Here is a 26619-nt window from a genome sequence, read left to right on the forward strand (position 1 = left end):
ACTATTCTGGTAATGGACACTATTTGAATATTTTATACATCTATGTAAAAGTAGGTACAAACTCTACCAAGTTTTTATCCTGTTATGTCAAAAGTGGACACCAAAATATATCAGATGATCTTCACCATCTTTTAATTTTATTGTACAGCCAGTTTCATCACAATGATTTTTTTCACATTCATAGTTGACAGCATAAAGGCTTCACAATTCCAATAAACTGAAATGACCGAAAGTGGCATACAAGCCATTCCCTTGGAGAAGCATTTATTCCTTCAAAACAAATTTTTTGACGGAGCTGCAGGCAAATTTGAAAACCTACTGCTTGGGGGTGGCTTTGACTTATCTCCATATGCAGTAATGTTAAATTACTGATGATAGTGACAACATGCATTACTATTGATAGGAATACAATGTACATGGCAAATTATCAGCAAGTCTATATGAAAGTTCCAACAAAACAGCTAACAGTGGTTTTTTTTTACTATCAAATTCTGCAATACATTGTGCACATGCCAAAATCATCAGGGAATTGTTCACTTAAAACATCACCAGTGAATACGAATATTTGCAACAAGATTTAAAAGCCACCCATTGGCCTTGATCCCAAGCAGGGGTGTCCATGTATCAGACAATAAAAACTAGACAGCATATACTCAATCACAGCATCCTTGATCTGTCTGACAATTTTGTTTTCATCAAGTATACGCACAATAGAAATCGGCAGTTATCACATCATTTCGGCCGACAGTGGATCAATTGGCTAAATGTCAACAGCATGAAACAATAATTTACTTGCAATGCCAGAGATAATTGCTACAGGGATACACACATTCCCATCACTTTCACTGACATTACAGAGAACAAAAGATAATAGATGCAATATACAGTTTTATTATTTATACGAGGAAAAGAAATGTTAAGACAATGCAATGTAATAATGGTAGAGGCACCTAACACAACACAATACACCAGTGACGAGTTCTCATAAATAATTTACATAAAATCCCTCAACAACAAGATTCTCAATAAACAGACCATCGTATGTGCGTTTTTCTAGAATAAGTAAACATTTCCTGTTGTGTTGAGCTTAAAAATATAGCTGAAAACATAAGAGGATGTATAACCATAAGGCAAGGCAGTGTTTGCCATTTCCAAAAATGATTTGTAGCAGAAAACTGATGCCAAGATACATCCTAAGTAGAAGGGTATTAATACTGGAGGAAAAAAAAAACATCCACAAATATTAAATATAATAATTGAGTGCAATGGGGATTATATGAGAAAATTTAAATATACACCTGGTTTAGTGTTGTCACAAATGTTTGTTGTGGAAAGATTCATTTCTAAAAGACAGCTAAAAATTTATTACAGACATGAAACGGGATATACTTTAACCCATGTTTTTGTTTTTCATGGAACATGGATTTAAATCCTCCAGAAAATGTTTAGCACCAACTGATTAACTTTAGTTTATTATATATTCTCATGCAAAATTACTATTATAAATATTTACCACTCCATGTGCTTTAAACCACGATACAACTTGCGAAGACAAGCAAGCAATATCTTTACCACCCCCCAACCCCAACAAAACAAATAGGTGAATGCCCAGAAATAATAACTAAAATAGCATTTGTGAATTAAACATAAAGCAAATTTAGGTTGTTTAAGGTGAGCAGAACAAATAAAAGGTCTAGAATTCAACCTGCACCAAACAACACCCCACCCCCACCCCCCTTTTACACGGATTCCATGATATGTCTACTTCCATTTCTAAGCAATACTACAACTACTACAAAAGACAAGTCCATTTTAGTTTAGGATGTGGTCGGCTTCCAGTCCTTGTTCATGTTTTGCCCACATTTTCCTGAATAAGGCTTCAAGATCGGAAGCATAAGCCCGGCAGTTAAATATTGAAGACATTGTTCTTGCCTTCCAAACTTTCGTCCTGATTGTTTTTAAACTGAAAGATAAAAAAAGGTGGTTCAGCAATTTCATTTAATATGCAACCTCAAGACATGGTAAAATGTGATAGCTAAAATTGATGATATCAATAGCTTGAAAGTGATTTGCAATAACAGTTACATAACCTTTTTTCATACAATGAGTGAATTCATCTATCATGAAATCAATACTAATTATTATTCATCCAGGTAAACCCATTCTAACAATACTTGACAAACGAGAGTAAACATTTAGTTGATATTTGCTGACTGTGTCTGCTACTTACTATGCTCTATCAGTGCCCAGTCTCACAGCTATGTCTTCATAATCTTGCCTTGTACTAGCAACTAACTCTGAACATCCCGCTGCATGTAGTTGTGATGCAGCAACTCTAGCAGCCAATGTCTCCCCTGCAACACAAGTAAGCAATTAGTGATCAAGTGCTTTTTATAGCCATGATAAAATGTTCATTCTGTGTACAGAATGAATATACAAAGAAACATGCGTGTGTGTGGTCACACTAAAGTGCACATTTTGATGTAATCAATGCACAAGTCATAGTGTAGCCAAGTTTTATGTCATAAGCCAATATTTGTACATGTTTCTGATGATCGCGATGAGTCAAGTAAATGTTTACCTGGTAAAGTAATCATAGGAGTGCCTGCCCATAGTACATCCATACCAGTTGTATGGCCATTACACAGTGGTGTGTCTAAACAAACATCAGCAAGTTGGCCTCTCCTCACATGTTCTTCTTTTGGTGCCACCGGTGAGAAGATGATACGATTAGATGTCACACCCAACTGTTGTGCTACTCGATGGATGTTTGGTTCACCCACTGAAGGAAACTTCAACAGCCAAAGTACAGATTGGGGAACTCTTTTCAAAATCTGAAAAGTTAACATGCTACTTTGTTAACATGCGTTGTCCTGTTTAAAGTTTTCACTGTTAGAAATATTCTGAATTTGATCAAGTCACTGCGACTACACAATCTGAAGAACTCAAAGTGATATTTTCACTGCACAATTCCACATTTCCCTCCAGACCAAAATAAGATTATTGTGTGACTATTGTAAAGTAAATATTTCACTTACAGCACACCACATTTGAAGCGTTGCTGGATCTATTTTATATAATTGGTTGAAGTTACAATATACAACTGCATTTTCCGGTAAACCATACTGCGTTCTTGTTGTGACAATTATAGCTTTGGGGACTTCTTCACCTGTAGCTGCCTTGTTATTTACCTGTTATAAAAAAACACCAATAAGAAATGTCTACATTTGACTACCCCAATGTAGGATTTGAAATCAAAAAGCTAACAATCACAAGTACTTCTAAACAGCCAATACTTCAAATCTCAATGTGGATAGGTATTTTTACCTGGTTAGTAGCTAAGCCATTCTGCACAACAACACCTGCCACAGTCGTTTGAATATGACCTTCTTTCACCATGGTATGTACAGCTGTCGTCGTGGGCAATTCCAAAATAGTTGTTCCAGACTCATCTTTCTCCAGTGGTAAATGGTCACCATTCATGATAACTGGCTCCTGCAATTGAGAAGTATATAATCAGTTTTACAATTACAACAACACAATCATGACAATCACAACCATAGCCCTCTAAGCTGGTCATAAAATACTTTGAATCAGGATGTGTGGCTCCGATGTATTAATGACAGTGAAAGGAATTCAAGTCATTGGCACAGAACAAACCTAATTATTGGTACAACATTGAGACTATTTTCCCCTTAGAGCACAATGCATTTTCAAAAGTTGTAGCCAAAGCAACACAGGTCATTTCCATTGACGCCAAAAACTGTACTGACTGAAATCAAGTCTCTATGTTATTGCACTAAGTAGTGGATCCTTGCATGTAAAATACATTCACACAAAATTCAAACAAACCAAGAGGATGAGGATGGAACAATTACATTGCATTTGGTAGGTAATTAAGACAAGAGATTCTCTTTAATTTTTTATGAGATAATCTGCTTCTTAACATTAAGCCGCTGATAAAGTTCGTAATGATATAAAGACTGCAGAGATATATACTCACATCATTCATTTTCTCCACTACAGTTTGTACAATAGGTTTAAGATTGACACCGTTCACAATAGACACATTATCAGCTCTCTTTCCTTCAGCACTTTCTATAATTATCCTTTCCTTGAGATGAGGAAACATCTGTGCATGGTCACCGATAAAGAACGTGTTGGGCATGTAGGCAAGCTTTTCTGAATGTTGTTCTTTCAGTCTGTATGGTGATGTGACTTTGTCTGTGATGATATAGTCCATGAACGGCGCCCCACTAGTTCCAGGATAGCCCAACCACATCACCTGTAAATCACCAGTCATTAATAAATACAACAATATAGTGTTGGCAATATAGCGTCTGAGAAATAGAAACAGCCAGTAATATTTCAGGACTTCATTAATTTTTCATCACAACTTTGGTTTATTACCTCAATGTCCAAATTCTTATGACAAATATTGCATCATGCTGGCTGTTTTAACCAAAGGTCTCTGAATAAACATTTTCCACAAAGCACGTTTATTCTAGTACCAGGCAAATCTTGTTCACATTTATCTCAAGAATTACAATACAAATTTCTGAATGGTACTACCATTACACAGTACACATGTATTAAGTGTGTACTCCATTTGCTCCATATTACTGGTACATATGCTTACATAAATGACAGACATGTCAATGGTGCACAAGTAATATTATAAAGATCCATAAATACATTTTTTGGCTTTTGTGCACTAGTATTGGAGATTTACTTCTAAATGGTATAGAAATTGGTTGACAGTGTATCATACCTGTATTGGTGCTGGCCTCAATGCAAAAATTTCATTTCTGGCTCCTTTTGTATAACCATTCATGTTGATGAGAATATGGATGCCATCTGTATTGATGCGATCTGCAGCTTTACCATTACATGGAATCTGATAAGGTAGAAAATGTTTGGCTGCTTTATTTCATTGTACCACGTAAAATAGGTTCAGAGATTAACCCCTGAATTTTCTCATGAAAACAAACTCAATCCCTGTACAGCTTACTATATATCACCTTGTGTACAATTTTAGAGTACTACTGAACACATAGATATTGATTCTGACTATAAAAGTTGATTGGAAAATGCAACATCTATGATGTGCACTCAAACTTCTTTGTCTTACCTGCGAGAGGTCAACAAAATGTTCTGATTCGTTAGCAATCTTACTTCTGAATGTTGTGTTATCGTCCGCACTGAGAGCGTAACAAAACACCTGCAATGAACAATGTATGGGATTTTACAAACTACTTTACCATTACTTTCACACTGAAACTATCTGTAGCAAATAGGAGTTACAACTGCAAGAGTCAATATATGTACACACACAAGTAGTATTATACATTAGCGAGATCAATTGAGTTACCTCTACGTTTTCCCTTGAATGCATTCCTGGTATACTCTGCATAAGATGCGACGTGGGATGATTACCAAAGTCGGAACTCACATAACCAATACGTAGACGACCTCCACTGGCACTCAGATCAGTTGAATGAGTATAAGGTGGTTTGTGTAAAACATTTATCTGCAAAGAGTTTAGAGGGGGAGAAAAATCATTACATTACTGACCATTCAAGGAGGTTGTCTGGTTATTAGATATAAGGTCAACATATAGGGAAAAGTTGGAAAAGTATAATATGAATGTAATTGAAAGCCATACAACTATTTCCGCCCCCTGGTAATGTGCAAATCACTGGTGATAGCTGAGCTGCAGAGCTTTTATCAAGACAATCGATTGAGGCTTGGGAAAATACACAGCAATGTGTGTCAAAAAGAACCATGTCATTCACGATGCAAGAAAAAGTCAGAAGAGTACTTACTTTTTCTAGACACAGATTACCATGCCTTGCAGCAATTGCCTTACGAAAAGAATGTGATAATGGATATAGCATGCTATGGTGCGGATGAACTGATGGAAGTCTGTTTTTATCTAACTGATCGGCTACTATTGCTACTAACTTCTTCATACGTGCTTCATAATCAGTCCAGTCACAAACGATCTGAAAACAAACGTTAGATATACATTGTCAGTAATGTAATGTATGTATACTGCGTCTACAAGATATTGTCACACAAATATTAATACAGGGTCATTCAGGCTTCTGAAGTAAAGACTTACTTGAAGGCAGTGTGCTAAATTACAATATGCATCTGGAAATTCAGGTTTGAGCTTCAAAGCAGTTTTGTAAGACTCTATTGCTTCAGGTATATTACCAGAGTCCTATAAAAAGGAGAGAAGACATGACAATTACAAAACAGTTGAGCACTATTTTAAGCTTTTATTAGCAGTATACTTAGTACATGTAGCTTCTTGTTCATATGAACAGTAAAGAATATTACTGTTTATGAGATCTATACTAATGTGGAACGAGAACATAACATTTTTAGTATTCTATGAAACAATAAAAATCTCTAATCTGAATCTCTACATGTACACTGATCGTTTTGGTATGTACAATGCGTATTAGTGGTTTCAATTTTATCAATTGCATAAATCCTAAATTCTGATTCCTATTTGTGGGAACCTTCATTTTGAAACCAGACTAGTCCAGGTTTCCACTGCGACATACATGAAATTTCAATTGTGTGGAGCAAACACTAGCAAAATTTCTGACATTCAAAAACATGATTCTTACCTTGTGTATAGAAGCTAAATTACTATGGGCATCAGCAAATGCTGGGTTGATTTGTATCGCTCTGGTGTAACATTGTAATGCCCCTTGTATATCCTGCATCTCCTTCAGTGTGTTACCCATATTGGAGTAGGCATCAGCAAATGTTGGGGAAATTCTGATGGCTTCTTTGTAATGCATAAGAGCTTCCTGCAGTTTACCTTGTTGTTGTAGAACACTTGCGAGGTTTGAATGTGCTGCCGCAAACTCTGGGAATACCTATCAAGAATATTTAGGAGAAATATATTTCTGTTAAAATTCAGTGACATGTGCAAGCGAAGACTGCTGTATAATACAAAGTAATTTTAGAGCTAAGCAGACTAGCAAAAGAAAGCAACCGCCAATATAACAGCCATCCATCAGTTGATTAGGACAAAATATTCCAACTGATCACCACTGTTACACCAAAAAACAACCAAATAAATAACCTGTCCAATATTTTTAACTGCATTGTAAAGATACATACTTCATCTTCAAGACTACGTCTGTAGGCAAACTGTGATCCCATGGTAATTTTTTCTACTAAGTAATTGTTTCAATCCAAGCGAGCAGTCATTTTGCAACTACCTCCTGAGTTTCTATACATTTTAAATATGATTTCCTTATTACGAGTCAACGAATCAGGTAGACCGAAAATTAATCGTTGCTATGGTTACCTTACATTAGAATGACAGTTATTAACAAAAGCACAACATTACACAGTGGGCAAGAAGCATAATTACCAGGGCTGAGGTTAATGGATATTCATCGCAACATGATGGTTTCCATGGCAATCTTTTTATTAAAAATTAAGAGGTTATAAACTGTGGTTTATCAATTCTATACATGCATATAAATTTGAGTGGTTATTCAATATGTTTGGTCTACTTTCAATATAAATCGACACGATGAATATGAACACAATGTATAATATACACAAGCATTGTTTAAGATCATACTAGAATCACAGAATACACCACCGCCATTAAGACCATTGGCCAAGGCCAGTGAGCTAGCCAGTTTATACATAAATTGTATTAACCGAATAATTACTGACAAAATTTACACATTTAAACGAGACTGGTTTCTCAGAATATTTGGAGCAAGTAGAATTATGCTTTAAATTCAACAGAAAATCTTGAGTGTACACATGGTGGAGAGAAGTAATCACTGCTCATTACATCTGGCAAGGCCTTTTAACTAATGTCATCTAAGTTGACTACTCAAAACTATTGGGGCAGCATATACAATAGATTACATAATATAATGGAAATTATGAAAATTATAATAAATAGTCTATAAAGTAGGGCACTCTACAAAGTATTTGTTGCATGGATTATGAATAAATTAAATTTATAATTGAACAAAATTAAAATGACATGAAACAGTGTGCCAGCAATTTTCATAGACATGTACAAATCTAACAGCATTACAATGTACTTACTCCACACATCAATTTGCATAATTATATTTTACACTTTTCAGCATAATAAGCCGCAAACACCGGCTAACTGTAAGCTTTCTGATATATCCACTGTTAACAAATAGTCAACAGTCTACAAATGGTTTTTTTTTTGGTTTTTTTTTTTTGATTTTGCAATACCAAACAACTGCTGATCTCAAAACCTGGCAAACCTAAAAATTCTTGTATTCATTCATTGAAAGTGGTTTTAGAGATGACTCAACTGAGTTGATAAACTTAGCATCACTGGAAAGTGGTGTCAAAACTCATGCCATCGTTTGACATCTGACTGAGCTGAACATTATCCAGCTATGCAAATAATTGGTACAATTTCAATAGCATACAGTATCAATCGACAAACTTTTCATGGAAGAGAATGTCACTTTTGTGGCAATAATTCCACAGTGTGCTTATTGGTTGTAATTTGGTGTTCAGGTAACAGAATCTTACCTCAAGTGCTTTACAGTATAACCTGACAGCCTCCTCTGTATTACCTTGCTCCCTTTTTATATTAGCTAAGTTATTTAGCGAGTCTGCATGTGTTGGACAAAGTGTAAGTGCTGTATTGTAACATTCTTCAGCTTCTGTGACCTGCAAATCCATGAAATAGATGTTATTTTCAACAGTGCTGAAGTCAGATGTATTATTATTTAAACTAATGTGTCAATATTTAATCGTTATTTGATCATCTGATTCCAAATACTTCCCTTTACTGAGTAGACTAGAAAATCTAAGTACTGAGGCCCAGGAAAAAAAATTTTCTAATCAATTTTATTCCAAAATCAATCCCTGTATGTTAGTTTTCTTGAATTGCTATAAAATATGCCTGAATTTGTGTATGCAAACTGATTTTCCCATGCAATAAAAAGAAAATATTACTGATGTGTCATGACCAGATACAATCATTTTTAACTGCTGGTTGAAATAATAGTCACATTTGCATAAATTAATATTCTTGAGCAATGAAAAACTAGTCTTTTCAGCAGAATTGTGCCAAAAGGCTCTTTCTGATAGCTTACATGTTAGTTCTAAATTGACTGATTCTATCGTTACGAGCTGAAAAAAAAAAAAATTTTGGAGCCTGTATTTGTCTATGAAATGTTTTTTCGAGGATTATTCTGTAAAGAAAATGCTGAAATTATTTCATCTGTTCGTAAACAGGGAAATGTTGCTTTGACAATGGGCTACGGACGACTGACGTCGAAACGATCCATTCAGATCGGATGGTGCCCTCTCGTGCCAATCCCCTTCTGAAGTCATCTAACACTTGACTTTCATAGAAATTGAAATTTTGGATTTTCTTGCTCGGTATTTACACTATGACAGAATTGTACCTACTTAAAAACTAAGAAAATTTGAAAATATGAAAAAATTAGTCCTTACGCTTACTTTGCCTTGCTCTTTGAGTGCATTAGCTAAATTACAATAAGCATCAGGAAAGTGTGGTTGCAGTTCTATAGCACGTCTGTAAGTATCAATGGCCAAATCAATCAACCTAGAGAAAAGAAAGATCAATACTGTTGAACTTTGAGGGCAGTCACACAAACCAAACAAAAATGATCAAAAGACAATATATATATAACGCACATGGTACCACTACAGAAAAGATAAAAATATTAAAATGATAAGTTGATATTTAAAATTACTTGCCCTTGTTCATAGTAGACACATGCTAAGTTGCCATGGACAACTGCATGATTTGGACTGAGTTGCAATGCCCGCAGATATGCAGCAACAGCTCTGTAATGCAAATAAAGTTGATCACATCAAACTGATTGCTTTATAATACATCTATCAGATTATAATGTATATGCTATGAGATATTAAATAATCTTCAGATATTTGTATGTACGGTAAGTAGACAAACTTACCGATCAAAAATTCTGGCCTCTTTTAACACATTCCCCAAATTAATGTAAGCATCTAGGAAATTGGGATCCAACTGCACTGCCTGTGAAATTTATATGAAGAGGAGTTGTTTAAGTTGAATATACAAGAGCAACACAGAAATATAAATGCCAAATAAATAAAGTAGATGCAACGGATGTGTCAATGCAACAACAATAATGAAGTCGAGAGCTGAGAACATGAACTCCCAAACATATTTTATTAGGTGGAAAATAATGCACACTTAACGCAACAGTAATCATGGTACATACTCTGTACAGTCAGAAATGTATAAACTGCAGTTACATACCTTCTCAAAGTGATGAATTGCAAGCCAGATTTCTCCTTGTGCATTGAACACACATCCAAGGTTACTCCATGCAACAGCAAAGTTGGGCTGCGTTTCTATAGCTTTCAGATAACAAGCCTTTGAATGTGTACCAAGGCAACACAAACAAATACAACAAAAAAGAAGTTGCGGAAAAGGAGTGTGGAAAGTAGGATAGGAAGGAAGTGGAACAGGGAGAGGAAAAAAATAGTTAGAACATAGCAATGGTACTGTGGTTACACAATAAAATTGTGTTGATTTAAACATACTGTAAAAGTCCAACTGAACACATACCAAAAGGAATAGTCAAACACCCATTTTCTTCGCGTACCAAGTCTCACTTTGAAGAGCCAGTTAATACAATTTTAATCAAACTCCGAATAGAGATGGACATTTGTTCAAAATGCATCAAGACTCATTATAGGCTCTTCAACGCTTGCATTAGCCGCATGCGCACGTACTCACGCTCGCTACTACAAGCCACATATTGCTGCTAATCTAGAGAATGCGCTGTCGCAGGCTGCAAGTTCTATGCCCTTTCAGCTAGCTGATGCGTCTTGTCGTCTTCAGCCAAACATGGTGTAGTACTAGAAAAGAAAACAGAGTTGAGTGAATTCAGCAACTGAGTAACATCCAGCTACCTGCAATAAAAGAAAGTTTTGCGCGACTCCAAGAGCACATAAACCAGCATCGGGGCAAAAGCATGGTGAGCCGCTCAGCTACACTAGGCCGCCCTTCCGCTCCTCTCTTCGCCGCCATCGCTGCTGCGTTCCCTTGCACATATGCAAGCATGCATACTCAAACGCTTGCAAGCTAGCACGCGGCATCTATGTGTTTGGCTAATCTTTTTGACCAATCTCACACTCCACACTACATAAAAATTTACAATGAACAGTTATCTAAAGTCGCATGTTGCTTTAATGTCATTATGACTATGCATTCACGAACAATGCTCGAGTAAGAATCGCAATTTATGTTGCAGTATTGCCTTATCTTTCATGTTTCCCTTTTAAAGGATTCATACAGTTAATCATCCAGATTTGAAATGACAAAAAACAATTCTAGGTAGTTACAGTACAAACGTGTACGTCTTCTTAATAACCCACCAACTGGACGCCGTGTTGATGTTGCTTGACTCCTAAATTGGACCTCTACAGCCTTGTATTGACTCCAGGCCTAAGGCTGCAGGTAGGTGCATGTATACTCATCATGGGACCATGGACACCTTGAGATGCACGATATGCACAAAACAGAAAGTTTACAAGGATAAAAATCTTGTTAGTTTTCCTATATATAATAAAATCATAATAGAAAGATAACAGTCAGTGGCACTTGTAATTGTAGCCATGTCATGCAAATAATGAAATGGTTAGTCAAATTGAAGTTGAATACTTGGATCACACAACTGACTGCGTGAGCCATCTTTACATTTTCAGCAGGCTTATTCCACAAGTGCTTTGACTTAAATCTTACAGTACACAATGAGCGCACTAAATAGACACCTAGAATCAACACCATCAGTGCAACCAATGTTTAATTTACAGATTTGACTGAAATTTTAATGAGATCAGTTTTCTCTGCGAGCTCACTGAATACTATGAAACTTTTGGCATGGGCAAAAGGGATTCTTGTATCAGCTTTACTCTGCAATGGAAAGGAAAACTACAGAACGCGCATCCCTACAGACGTTAATCACTCAGCAAGCAACTTGCAATTCTCCTTATAGGGTTTGCTTATAATGTTACTAGGATGAATTTAGGTACTGAATTCACTTTTTCTCCAGATAGTTTTCACAAATGAAATAAAAATCTTTGAAGTTTCATTTACTTGGCAATCCTGTTAAAGAGAATCACAAGTGACAGTAGCGCTTAGCAGAAATGGACAAAATCACTTCAGCAGGGTAGAAACTACCAAGAATTGACCTGGTCCATTTTGAAATTGATGTTATAAATGGAAACACCACCAAAGGCAATACTTGGCTACTTAGCAGATCCTGAAGCGAGCATGGCTATTGATCACACGGCAGAACGCAGACTACAGCGCCAGAAAACCCCGAGCAATTAATGTAGCGCATGTAGCAGAAGTATTGGCCTTTGTGTTATGAAAAACATGTATACAGTGAGCTCTCTAAAAAAAATGACCCCTTAGGCGGCCAATGATTGACTTTTCACCATATAAAACAAGATTGAAAAAAATAAATATCTCAATGATCTGTTTTTGCACTCATAACTACTTGATGCTACGTAGCCTTCAACTGACGCGATATTGACAAAACTAATAGAAACCCCAAAAGGAGTAGAGAAGTATGGAGATTTTATAGGAAGATCACAAGACAGGAGAGAAAAAAACACAGATAAAAATGAAATGCAGACAACTAGTTTTTGTTTTAAGTGAAGAATCCAATTACACTTCCTTTCATTTCAACTGACAATAGAATGTCTGCACATGAATGGTTGAAAGTACTAGTTTACAGTCTCGATACAAGTCTTGGAATTCAATGAAAGAGAAAAAGAGAGAAAGAGAAACTTTGGGATGAGAAATGTTTGCTCCTTTCAGGGTTGGAGAAGAAAGATATGATCAAAGGAGAAAACATCCTGTGACCATACTTTTCCATACCTTGGCTTCGTCAAGTCGTCCCAGTGCTTTCAATAAATTTCCAAGATCACTCCGCACGCAGTACAGATCCTAAATAAATGAAAGGTACAATTCAATATAACCAAACGATGAAAATCGTTATTTCACTAATTACATCACAGTCACGATAGTCACTGCTACCAAATTACAGTCCTGAACAAATGACAATGACAAAATTAAATTTGTTTACAAAAAATCACAGGGTTTTCATTAGAAAAACACAGAAACTTGTTCATGAAATAGGAGCAATGCACCTACTTAAAGTATTAATGAAATCTCTGATAATTGATCTATCCATTCAGATAGACTACACTTTTTGGACTACTTTATTTGACAAGACTTATCATGTGTAAAAATCTTGTGGAGCACATAGTGTAGCTCAAAATAGCAGAATAAACAATAAATCACATCACATAACTTCAAGCCAATGTTCAATACAAAATATTCAATTGATATAGACCACAAACTATAGCTGTGTAGTACTTACTGGATTGTATTGTAATGCTGAACAATAAGCCTGGACAGCTCCCTCCATATCTCCAGATGTGACGAGAGCTGCAGCCAGGTTGATATAACCATCAATGAAATCTGGTTTGAGTCTGACTGCGTGTCTGTAATTCTCCAATGCTTCCTGCAACTGTCCTCTTTCTTTGAATACATTACCTAGATTTGAGTAAGCTTCAGCAAGCATTGGGTTCTGTTTTATAGCCAGTGTACTGAAGTGAGCTGATCTGGAAAAAAGAAACAGATTTTGACCTTAAGAAAATTACAGGAAATTGTTAACATGTCATTTGAAGACACAAACGTGATATTCAAATTCTTTACACAGACTTTAAAGTCTATGGTAGATCATTATTCACGATAGCGACTGGCTGTAACATAATGCAATTGTATAGCACGACATTCCTAAGTCTACATAAAACATTTTTATAACCCGGTTTAAAAAGATAATTAATTAAACTTCAGGGTTTGCGCTAGTGTTTCGGCAAGACGAGTCCCGCTTGAAATTGAAATTTGACCCTAGATAACTTTATTAGAGATTGGACCCCAGCATGCCTAAAAACTGGGTTCCTTTTCAATAATTGGAGTCAGAGAAGCAAAATATGGGGTTAACTCAATCTCTCTGTAAACAATTTGATGCATGTATACCCTATGTCAACTTCTCAAAAAAAATGTTTTTGTTTCTCACTGCAATTAAATCTGTCTTCATAATCACTTCACTCTTTGTTATTTTACAAGTCCATTGTTACATCAGGTGAAGGTCAAGTTTAAAAAAATAAATTGCACAGTTTTATTTATACTTTACACCTCTGATATTGGCTTTTCTACAAGGAATAATATAGTGCATAAACACAAATACAGCATGTGAATAGTATAAAAGCCAACATTAATTGATAAACAATAGACAGGGCAGCATGTCAAGGATCAAAATTGGAGACAGCAAATTAACAGGCAGACTGTTCTGGTCTGTATTCATCTTCTGAATTTTTAATATTTCCAACTGATTTATTTTAAGAGTAACAATGACATACTGAATATTAGTCATACAAGACTGGCAATCAATCAGTATTTAAAATCACTAGACCTGCTTCCTACAGGAAGATGTGGCAACAGACAGATGTATCTGACAGCAATAGCACATTTTGATCTAGTTGTATTTCTAAACCTCTTCAAAGGACAGGTGATTTATATCCCACATGTAATCATTAGGTAAACTTGCTTGATATATATATACGATATGAACAATAGAGGATTAAATGTATTTACAGGCAAGACAGATGAGGCCTTGGAAAAAATTCTCAGAGGCCAGACGAGAAATTACCGATATGCCTTTCAAAATAATCAAATATTGCTGTCACAATTTCTAGTTCTGTATTTAGTCTTAAAGTACTCTCAAGACCTTGTGATTACCTCTTGATGATAAACAACCTGACTCAATTAACATACAGTAATGTGTACAACATGTGATTAACTTTCTATTGTTGTGTAAATTATCTCGCTGGTATATTTTTAGAATGCAGAAGAAGCAATCTTAGCAGAAAACACACTTATTCACCAACAAAAGAAAAGTCTGATCTATTCTATTCGGCATATAATATTGCTATTTTTTTATTATACTCGTGTATATACTATATACAAAATATGAAATGCAATTCCTCTCCGCCCCCTTGGCTATTATTGCAGGCTGAATTAATGTTCCTTGAAGTTTTATCACAACGAAAAACAAACTTCATTTGGATCTGACTATTTGTTTTGTTCTTATTTCATTGTATGTAGACAAAGATGGGACCAATTTTTGGTGAATACAAGAAATATACAAATAAAGCATGTTCACATGTTAATCTCTGAACGTTGAAAATTTATATGAACAACTTGTGTACAAGTATTCTTCAACTTTCCAAAATTAGATAATTGGACAACCAAAATTGGACTTCTTGCTGTATGTTTGATTATAGCAATTTGTATGTCACTGCAAATATGATGTAAATTATGGGATGGCTGTATTTAGTGTTGAATTTCGTGTAATGTGTCTTCACTTGAGGTTCTCTATATCTGTGGTTCTGTAGCCTTCTATTTACATCAGCAACTGACTTTTAGCTTCTTTTTGTCACTTGTCTAGTTTTTCTGAGAATTTTTGGATGCATTTTGTATATATCAGACAGACACTGACAAAACATGGTCATCACAGAAATTGGGGCAGATTCCTAAACAAAATGTTTCTTCTTTAGGTTCCACATTAGAAAACAGGGGTGAACTGAATGATTTATGATTTTGTGAAAAAAGGTTAGAAAAAATATTGAAAAATTTGAAGATGACTGCCTATTGAAAATTAATTGGGAGAAAAGTCAAGATTTAATGCGTATTATGAAGAAAGTACCATTTTGTGTAGATTAGGTGCCATGTCTTGCACAACATGTATATGAAAAAATGCATTAGATAATATCAACGTTACAATGCAAATGTCATGGTATTTTAACATTTAAAGACACATTCTGAATTATTTAGGCAACAAAAGTGTTGTTTTAGTTATGGGTCAAGGTTAACCTCAGATTGGAAGGAAACAACTGTCAGTACTGATACTGAATACATTCTTTAACAGCTTTACTATGTGGCAGGAGAAATGTTAATTATATGCTAATATAATTTATTAAATGTCGATAGTGTCTCGATTTGTTATAAACTCTTATAATTTCGGGTATGTGTACAGAGGATACATCTGCTCAGCAGACAGGGCTAATTTTCCTCCTCGAATATTAAACGAGTTTGGACCTCTGACCATGGAGCTAAAATGCTCTGACCAACTACGTATAGCGACGGATACACACTTACTTGTCCAGCCTTCGACATTGAAAATGAATTGAGCTGAGAAGCAGTAAAACGCTTGTATTTTCGGGTTCCTGCTTCCATAATTGCATGCAGTGACGCTCGGACTGTTCATAGTCACCGGCTTGGTATTCTCGGTGAGCCAACTCCGCTAAACCTGGACAAAAAATAGATCTATAAACACCCATCGAAGATTGAATTCCACACTAATAAGTGCCAGCTAACAACGCATCGTGATATTTATTATACAAATGTGTCACACAGAACATTTTTTAATTTCCCGAACGACCGGTTCACATTAATCCTGAGGCAATAATAAACTGCAAAAACCAAAATGTCAGCACGTCAACGCACAATAAAAAAAAAAGTGTCTAAAACCAATGGAATACTACCATACGAGACCGATCACAGTTAACATTGAACATTCTGTCTGATCTATAAGCTATAATTCACACAAACACTTTAACTTACCGGTGGTGTCGGTCATGGTAGGCATAAATTCGCGTATTTTTGATAATTCCAGTAACTTCTATTGTTCAAACATGCGCCATATGCTGGTCTCAAGACTGTCGGTCGGAGGTGGTAAACAGTCTACTAATTAAATATTCAATATTCCTCCGCATAAAAACGTTCCGCGACAACAAGTGCTTTTTTTTTATTTGGAAAAATCACAATAATGGTTTCCGTTGGCTAAATTGCTAATATGTTAAAAACAGACTTCATGGCAGTAATTCAAATATAATAAACATGACACTGACAAGTTTAATAATACATCCCAAAGGGGCGGATGAATATCAAGCGAATAAGGCAAAGCAGTGCGTACCTGATTCGTGCGTCACAAAATGGCGACTGTAGTATAAGAAGTGTTGTGTTCTAAAATTTATGGGGATTTATATGCATTGAAGAGTACTCTCGATTAATTAATATTGTAAATACAAGCGGTATAGTGACACTCTTTTCGGATTTCGGCAAATGTGTATTTGGTACTTTTGTTTAATTAAATTACATTAGGCTTTACCCTGTACACGTCATTGGCTTTTGAATAAAATAATTTGCATCAGACTGGGGCACGTGATGTGCACAATTATTCAAAAAATGAAGCGTTTCGTCGCGAATTTCTCGAATATGTTAATTCAAATGATAAAAACGTTAACGCGCATACTTTTTTTTTCTGAACTTCATAAATCTGTGGCCATCATGAGCTTCCGAAAAAACCTTATTGTCACGTGATTAGAACGATTCAAATAATCGATGATGCCTTCCATATTTGGAAAATTATTTCAAGTGTTGAGAACTTTGATTGGCTGTTGATGACATCATTAGCCTTATATGGATTCCGGGACAGGTTCACTGCGTGGAGGCACACACCCATTTTCTGAAAGCGATCTCCAGTTGTCTGGCTTGTAGTCACCACCGCTCCTCGTATTGCACTCAGTCAAGATTGTCAAGGGTAAAAAGTTGTAAGTATTTTTTGTCTGTATATTCTTCAAATAATTTTTTTCATGCAGTCTTTCTCGTCATTGGTATCTGAACACTCCACTGTCTGCATCAACTTATTAGAACAGAATTTGCTACTTTTTCCAGGTGCCCCTCCCCACTTTGCTCTTGTTCCTAATCCCATTTCCTCATTTTTTCTTTTACTTAAATGAGACAATTTCATTTAGCGAAATGTGGCCTGAAGAAGGGGAAAAACAAATAAAAACCTGTGTAGCATGTCCGAATTAACTAATGACATTGTGATAGAAATGAATGCCCTATGATGAGATTTCTGTTTTGCTTTCACCAGTGCTTTCACATCCGCCGTAGGTCAGACGGGGGTTTCAGACCGAGTTGGTCATTATTTGTCACTCTGCCAGTGGAGCTTTTGTTCATTATTTCTTTATATAAATCGACAATTATTCAACAACCTAGTCTGCATTATTTCAGAATATAATGCAAGTACAGATCAACAAGCTTAACCAAAAAGAGAAAGTTGTTGAAAAATGAAACAGTTATATATGTAGTTGTTTTGCACGGGATGTTCGCTTTTGAATGGGAGGTTATTTTTAATTTTCAAGTAATTATGCACCCGTTATAGTAAGACTGTCTAGTCTAGAGTGCACATTTTACTGCATGATCTTGTGACCCACGCTCGTACTCTCGGTGATCAGTTTACAAAATCGTGATTCTGAAAACTAATGCGTTTTTCCAGTTCACAAGGGTTCACCGTGTTTGGCGTAAACTTTTTTTTACATCGGAACTCAAAAAATATAATTTCTTTCTAAATTGTACTTAAAAACATTCCCCAAACTTGAATTCTGCTTGATTTTTTTTGTAACTTGTGCACTTCCTCTTTGTACAAGGAAGTAATTATTTTCCCACAAGGAAATAGGTTAGTTCCACATTTCTGTTTCCGCTGAACTATAATTTGCAACAAAATATCCTTTTAGACATTATTTTGGTATAATTAATACATTAATTGTTCTACAAGAGGCTTCAATGGTAATGATCAATAAATGTAATATTTTGTAGATGTCCTTCTATATATAAGGCAATAATGTACTGTATTTCATTGCATTCTTAGATTTATTTTACTTTATTGGTGTACAGCAATACAACAATTCTATAAACAATGTGTTGGTTTAGAAAAGATTATGAATAAACAATAAGTTAAAAAAAATAATCAAATTTTAAAAATAGGAGCTTTGTAAAAGACCTTAACTCTTTGCTTTATTGATGTTTTTTTTCTTCAAAAATATGTGGAGCAATTTTAAAGTTTTGGTTCTGGTCTTCGGATAACATTAAAAACAAACACCTTAACAATCAAGGTTCCAAAATTTCACCAAATGCTTAACATGTTATGTCAGCATTCTTTGCAATTGCCAGCCTCTAATTAGCTATCTGGTACCAGGACATAATTTGTGTGATCATTGATTGATATTGTACTGCTTGGCAATCTCTATTATGTTAATCAGATTACATGTAATAATATTACCAGTTCCGTTAATCATTAACTGGCTAATTTTAGAGCATTTGAAAGACTCAATCAGATTTGTCAGCTGTGTAACCAGTTCCTCAATATTATCGGTATATTCCAATCCTGGAAATTTATATTAACAATCAAATACAATACAATAAAGAAATTAAATTAGTCGGTGAATTAAAAATGGTTTATAGACAGGTGATCTTTTATATGTGGATGTTAATTTTTTTTTTCCATGGATTTCCAATTTTTATATTTAATGCATTTGTCCTGGAAAAGAAATGTTACTGTTGTAAAAATCATTTTTAGGTGGTAAAAAAAAAGATGTTTGACCTGAAGAAATGAAAAAATATTTTATAAATAGAATGTTTATTTTTGTCAAAGAAAAGTTGTCTCTACAGTGCAGGTAGCATGTATGTTGTGCTTTGAGACTGCCACTGTATGCAGAGAGGGAGGGGGTCTTTGTATAGAGGTTGTCATTAACACCAGTTTGACTGCATATCAAAAATGAAGTGGGTCATTTTTTTGCATACTAAGAAAAAGATTAATACAAGAAAAAAAACATTTTTGTGCCTTTCCTAAAAATTGCTCATGTTAAAAAAATAATACTGCAAACACATTAATTTCTCACTGTTTTAATATTGCATGTACTAACATGTGATATCTGAAAATATAAACTATTACAATAGAATGATGAAATTAGGGAAATTTTGTGAACTTTACAATGACATGGTGTCTACATATCCCAGCTACCAAATTGTATTAATTGGTGATTGATTAAATATTGACTGAAGAATTTCAATAGTCTGTGGAGTTATTTTGGGGTGCACTATGACCACCACCTGTCAATAATTGTTGTCCTAATCAAGTGACAATAAATTTATTGGGATTTGAAAAATACTGAAAGTGGTACTCTCATTACAAAGGAAGAATACAAATCGATACATATGACACTTTTTTTTTTCTTGGCTATGATTAATTCAAGGAGTGTTCACTGGTCATCAGGTTTCTAATACTCATTGATATTTAGGAAGTGTCTAGACTTCCTTCACAGTGATACAGTATGAGCAAGTCTTTTACAAGCCTGCATGAATCACAACATTATCAATGTCATTTTAGATGACAGTAATGTCAATGTGGAAGCAACAGTACTATAAATATGGTTCTGAAGAGTTGCTATTTGACAATTCTCAAGTCCCCCAAACAATGTCAGAATCGAACAGTTTTTTTTTTCATCTCCCCACACGCACACACACACATGCATGCACACATAAAAATCCTTTGTTTTCTGACTTAACTGTTCCACTTCATCAATAAGAGAATAGAAAGTAGAATAAGTTGATTTATTGTTTGTAATTGTTGGATGTTCTTTATATGTTGCTATGAAGCACTTCTCAGCTGTGAAGCTATTTTTGGCCTGAATTATTTGCATAACAATGAGCTGTCAGTTAACAGTTTTTATTGTGGCTAATAAAGTGGCCAGGTATAGAAGATGCCATGTCTTTCATTGTCGCAGTGTTATAAGTAGAGAAATTTTTGTCTACTTCTCAAACTTGGTTATTTTTAGATGAGAACAATTCAGGAAGTGTTTAACTTAGTTTTTTTTTCAGATTGACTTGTGTAAAGAAGAAAAAAATCCAGGCATCATAGATTAAATAACCATTAGTCAGAACAAGGTTTTGGAGTGAAGCTATTTAATTGCCGAACTAGTTGCATCAACGTTAAGCCATTCAAATGTTGATGGATTGCATTATAATGTGTTCTTGTATCTTTAGAAATTACATTTTTACACCAACCATTCTATAACAGATAGTGGTAGCTTTGGAATCATACCCATACACTACCGGTAATACTTACACTTATATGAAGTATTGGATTCTTGGTGTGGATTGAATAGAAACTAAATATTAGCTATATTTGGAAGCAAAAAGAATGCTAGCTACATTTTGAAATTGAAAATAAATTTGAGGTCATGGTTGTCAATGTGTGGACCTATTGGAATACTATTCAATTGTTTGCTGCTTCTCAACCTACACATTAATTCTTAGGTAAACAAAAATAATACTCCACCTAACCACCACCCACAATATTTTAAACAATTTTTTAGCTGATATGTAGTAAAGGTTTTACAATATTAATATTGACAGCTGTGCTGCCCCAGGGGTAACCTAATTCTCTTGGAAATGTGCACAACTGGCATTATAAACAAGAAAATAATTACCAGTAACTGCAATACAGTTATTGTCGTTATTTGAAGATGCTTAAAACACCAGTTATTATGCAAGCTTCGTTGCAGCTTTAGTATATTGTTGATTTTTTTTAAATATTATTAAATATTTTTTTCAACAGGCAAGTCAACATAACATTTTCTCTTCTGACTTTATGTGCAAATGTTATGTTCTGATTGAAATAAGATAGTTTAGTGTACCGGGTATATGGTCATCCTAGTGTACCATAACAGCTATTAGTAGTGCATACATTTAGGTAAAAGACACGAGTGGGTATGGTCAAAATTGAGATGATTTGGCATAAAAAATACAATTTTTTGCTATATACTACTAGAGCAAATAGGTTTTTGTAGAATTGTTTTCAAATCTTCCATGCTTGGTGTTGAGACTTAGAAAGTTTAATACAATTGTATGAAAAAAAATCCAGTGTCATGGCCAATACCAGATATACCAGTAACCCCTATTAAATGTTGCTGGTAATTTTGGGTGAAAAGGTCAGATGATCTATTGAATGTTGCTGCTATGTCAACTTGAATTGTTAGCATAATATTGTAATGCACTGTATAATGAAGGTGGTCTCCCCCAAGCCAAAAATCGTGTTTGCATTGATGCTACTCAATTCAGTAATTTCATATTTTAAAATATTCTGAAATGCCTTTCAAAATTCAAAAACTCATCAAAGCTTTTTTGTATTGTAGGTAGTTTTTAATCTCTGGTTTTCTAAAGTGCATGTATGGATTTTTTTTATTAGGTTTTCTGATATCATTAAGATGCACTTGTCAAATGTGCACAATACTAATTTTTCATTTTGCTAGACTAATTATTAGTATGGAAGTAGCTGTGAAAATTCTTTCACTGTCGTTCTTTGGTTTTAGATTTCGGTCTAGAATTTTAACACAATGGTTTAATTTGGCCAGAATGCACAACTATGCGTACAATCTTAAATATCATATTGTAGTTTGAATAATAAACGAAATTTTAATTTATGATTTTGATTTGTGTAATGCAAAGACTGCCAATGAGTTTTGTGCTGTCGACAATGCAGTATACATAGTTATGCAAAACTACATAATGCTACAGTTAGAGCGATGACTTTTGTCACTTCTATTACGGTTAGTTATCCCGGTATCGGTATTCTTCTAAAAAAAATCTAAATGATGGGGCATTGGAAACTGCAATTAACCTTAAAACGATGCACACAGTTGTTCACCTAAGAGTAAAGTAAGCAAATTTTATTATAATCAAAGCTACATTTCTTTCCAGTGTGATCTTTCATCGTCTTCACTATCCAATCACGACTCACAATGAGTGATAAACCAAGCATCGAAGAAGTCACAAAGTTTGACAAGAGCAAACTGAAAAAGACAGAAACACAAGAAAAAAATACATTACCAACAAAAGAAAGTAAGTACACGAGCACACACTCATGATTAATTTTATGGGTACTTTATCAGTCTCCAATCAGTGCGAAAACGGAGACTTCTAGATTGACCTGTCTGTCAAAAACAAGCATTTCTGGCATTCCTGAAATGGATCTTTGCTGTTTAGAGGGGTTTTGTTCAAACTTAGTACATACATACATACATTGGACATTATGCGACCTTGATGCACGTCGTTTTGTTTTTCAGATCAGATTCAAAATGGTAGACAGGTTACCATTTTGTTTTAATGAATGCGGTTCTAATGTCATCTGCCATGCTTTGACTGATGCTTGAATTCATTGTACATATTGTCATAGATATGCAGATGTATTGTTTTGACTATCTAACCGATAGCCATTTTGTTTTAATTAATGCTTTTCCAGAGCAATGTCTTTCAATATGAACAGGTACAAGATAACTGAATGTCAGTCGTTTTACTGTTAAAAAAAATCATCATCATCAAGCATCAGCTTCTAAAGTTCCCCATGTATTTGTTTTTTTGCAGCAATTGCTCAAGAAAAAGCGGACAATGCCTGATTGGTAGAAAATCTATTGTTCCAGTGTACATCCATTTATGCTTCTTTACATTTTTATAAGCAATTTCTACCATCTTGAAACAAAGTTATAGTTTTCAAATCCTAATGTAATTTTCCAGCAGTTCAAAATATATGCAATAGATCATAACTTTTTCCTCCTGTATTGGTATGCAGCTGATTTGTGAAATCTTTGTATAACAGAATTGGTTACCACTTGCCATTTATAATTCTTAGTGATGTAACTTTAATCTTGCCAGCAGACTATATTTGCATGTTACATGGGTGGAAGTGCGTGTTTTGTTTGCCAAGTTAAACAGGGTGAAACGTAAACCAAATTACAAAAGTTTATTGGTTAAGTTTATCCTGGTGTTGGCAAAGCGTACATTAACTTGTCACCCATGTTTCTGTGATAGTAATGGACTGCACAAGTTAACAGAGGGATGGATACCTTATTAGTGCACAACTTGTTTCACCTCAGTTAGTCAACCCAAATGCTTTTGTATTGTAGAGTTAAATACTTCAATATTTAGTAGGTTAGGCATTTATTCCACTACAATGATGCATTGTTGCATAAAATAATGGACCAAGAATGAAGATGAGTGAACTGTATATGTTGCAATCTACGAGTACTTGTTTGCCAATGTGATGTTTGATCTAGCTTTTTGGTTCAGTTTAAACTTGAATTTCATTTTGCAAGATGTTGAAAACTAATTTTCCATCAATTAAAAATTTGAAGTTTTTGATACATGTGCATTTATATTACTATTTGAAAGCAACATTGCCAAATTTAAAATTTAAATTTTTTTATTTGATGGAAGATGTGCAGTGGTGGTATGGTATTCAAATTACAATTTTATTTTGTATGCATTAGTAATGGAATAAAACACTCAGAGCAAATAGAGAAATAAATAAGCAACTAGAAATAGTTTGTCATCTTGAGTGCATTTGTCTAGAAATAATACTATTTTTTTTTTTTAAAGGAAATTCAGAGTGGTGGTTTGTTTACATGTTAAACAAGTTGTTTGGGTTAGAATCTTGTAATGACAGTTTTCAACCAAAAACTGTTAATTCTTCAAATTCAAACTTGCTGCTCTTTAAAACGTACTAGGATGAAAAGTGAAATTCTGAAAGCAATCTTTGTACAGCAAGCAACAAATTCAATTTACATACAGATTTAGTATACCATGGTTAAATGAGAGCCACGCACGCACGCACGCACGCACGCACGCACGCACGCACTGACGGTTAACCACTTTACATTTGTGTGAATTTTCTATAAAAATGAGTGTTCACACACTTTGTCATGTGCCCTTTGTTTCAAGCATGGTATTTTTGGTGAACAATTTTCACCACTAAGTACTTGGCCTAAACAAAGAGCAGATTCTTTGCATTTACAAGCAATTGAACAATTTTGTTCTTGTATGGTCCATGTGGAGAGTAAAACTTCCTCTACTAATGGGACAATGATTTTTGAACATTTTTGATTTTGGACCCATGATCTTGGAATCAACTCGCTGTGTAGATGTATAGTAACTACTGAATAAGCTCAGCAGGTGATTTGTGGTATGCAATGAAGTTCAGTAATGCATTAGTTTGATTTCATTGTCAACTGAACTTGCACAACATGTGTGCATGTGCTGTTGGAGCTCATTGCCGTACATTACAAAAAATTGCGCCAATTCACGGTAACTTGGTTATAGAACTCTAACTTGGCTATTCAATTAACAAGCTGCCCCGCGTCTGAAATTTTTCACTCCAGGTCAAGTTTAGAAATGCCTGCATTTGTGAAATGCCTATTACTGTAAAAGGGTTAATTATTCACTGGGTTTTAATTTTGCTTATTTCGCTGACTGGAAAATGTCCTAAATTAAAACTCAGTGAATATGTAAAATTTAGCATAGAACACATTATCTAAATGATAAAACCGTGAATTTAAAACTCGCTGAATATCCCTAAAAAGCTAGATCAGCGAAATTTTTTACCCAGTGAAAATTAGTCATTTCACAGTATTGTGAAATGTGTATTTATAAATACGAATTCTGAATGTATATGAACCAAAACCAATTAACAATGTTTGAGAAACAAAATGTAACTAGTCTGCATACTGTAAAATACTTTATTTTCGCTTGGAATTAATTTTCGCTATTTTCGTTGAAGGAATGATTCAGTGAAAATAAAATCCAGCGAATATACCTTTTACCCTATATTTTACATTCAACTCGTTGAAAATCAGTGAAAATAAATTCCATATAAAACACACAAAAAGTTTTTTCGGCGAAAATTAATTCCAGCTAAAATAAAGGACTTTACAGTATATGGAAACTCTGCCAGAACAATGGGTTATATGACTAACAGTGGTATCTTCCAGAGACCTGTACACGTGTATGCACTAACAAAAATTAACAGATTGCAAGAAAATTAGACACTGCATGTTAATTGTGAAATTCGTTGATGCGTCTGCACACTCGATTTACTTCAATATTAGGTCACTTTTACCTGAAAACCCAAAATTAAGTATTGGTATAATGCACCTTCCCTGGCATGATTTATACTTTAATAAATTGTTATTCACTACCGGTATTTGGGCTGGTATAGTACTGCATCGAGAATGAACAAGAGTATTATCTGTAATGAACAGACCTGATTGAAATGAGCAAACAATACCTACTGTATTGGGTCAACAATTCGGTTTGTCTTCAGTCGTCTGCCTTTCCTTTTAATTTCCGGCTAGTTTACTCCATTGTTATCTGGCCAGCTAATATAGAGTTTTAATTCAGTACAGGATTTGGCACAGACTTCAATTTATTGATCATGCAATGGTCTGAATACACAATGTCTTGAATCGATTCAAACTAATTACCATGTTTGTGAAGATTCCGAAGCAGATCATTGAATTGCTGATTGCCTTTTGACATTATAGTCACTTTGGCCTTCAAAGATGGGAAATGTATCAGAATGGAAATTGTTAGATTAGTTATCAATTCAATACAGAACAAACTATCAAAACCTGATTTATAATTGGGCATTTGCATATGATGCTATACGAACATAATTCTTGGCTACATAATCTGAATATTATCAAAAATAAATTCTATGATGTATCAACAATGTACAATCTCTAAACTACACATGTGTGGAGTTTAAATAGTAAAATTAAATTTTCATCTTATTTAAACATTAT

The 26619-nt window shown here is 34.6% G+C and overlaps 2 protein-coding genes across 4 annotated transcripts; one reads left to right on the forward strand and one right to left on the reverse strand.

The window, feature by feature from the left end:
- Positions 1–870: 870 nt before the first annotated feature.
- Positions 871–16869, reverse strand: LOC100370331 (UDP-N-acetylglucosamine--peptide N-acetylglucosaminyltransferase 110 kDa subunit-like). Of its 3 annotated transcripts, none has more exons than XM_006824876.3 (21): positions 16763–16869; positions 16298–16448; positions 13455–13698; positions 12950–13018; positions 10316–10432; positions 9990–10069; positions 9769–9858; positions 9508–9613; positions 8569–8709; positions 6642–6896; positions 6125–6226; positions 5826–6005; positions 5372–5530; positions 5132–5221; positions 4772–4897; positions 4004–4285; positions 3328–3495; positions 3039–3191; positions 2582–2834; positions 2231–2354; positions 871–1963 (listed from the first exon to the last, which is right to left on the reverse strand). In XM_006824876.3, exons 1-21 carry the CDS (start codon positions 16785–16787, stop codon positions 1813–1815), a joined length of 3066 nt encoding a protein of 1021 aa, XP_006824939.3. In that variant the 5' UTR covers positions 16788–16869; the 3' UTR covers positions 871–1812. The 3 variants fall into 3 exon arrangements, with proteins under 3 accessions (XP_006824939.3, XP_085354162.1, XP_085354163.1); XM_085498036.1 differs by having other exon boundaries at positions 9502–9613; XM_085498037.1 differs by lacking the exon at positions 871–1963 and having other exon boundaries at positions 2227–2354; positions 9502–9613.
- Positions 16870–17590: 721 nt separating this feature from the next.
- On the forward strand, positions 17591–24361 carry LOC146747243 (thymosin beta-11-like). The gene is made up of 3 exons (XM_085498039.1): positions 17591–17751; positions 22745–22885; positions 23408–24361. The coding sequence occupies exons 2-3, from the start codon at positions 22786–22788 to the stop codon at positions 23437–23439; spliced, it is 132 nt and encodes a 43-aa protein (XP_085354165.1). The 5' UTR covers positions 17591–17751; positions 22745–22785; the 3' UTR covers positions 23440–24361.
- Positions 24362–26619: the final 2258 nt, after the last annotated feature.

This window comes from Saccoglossus kowalevskii, chromosome 4 (genome assembly GCF_978046115.1).
Source record: "Saccoglossus kowalevskii chromosome 4, keSacKowa6.1, whole genome shotgun sequence".
Taxonomy (NCBI): Eukaryota; Metazoa; Hemichordata; class Enteropneusta; family Harrimaniidae; genus Saccoglossus; species Saccoglossus kowalevskii.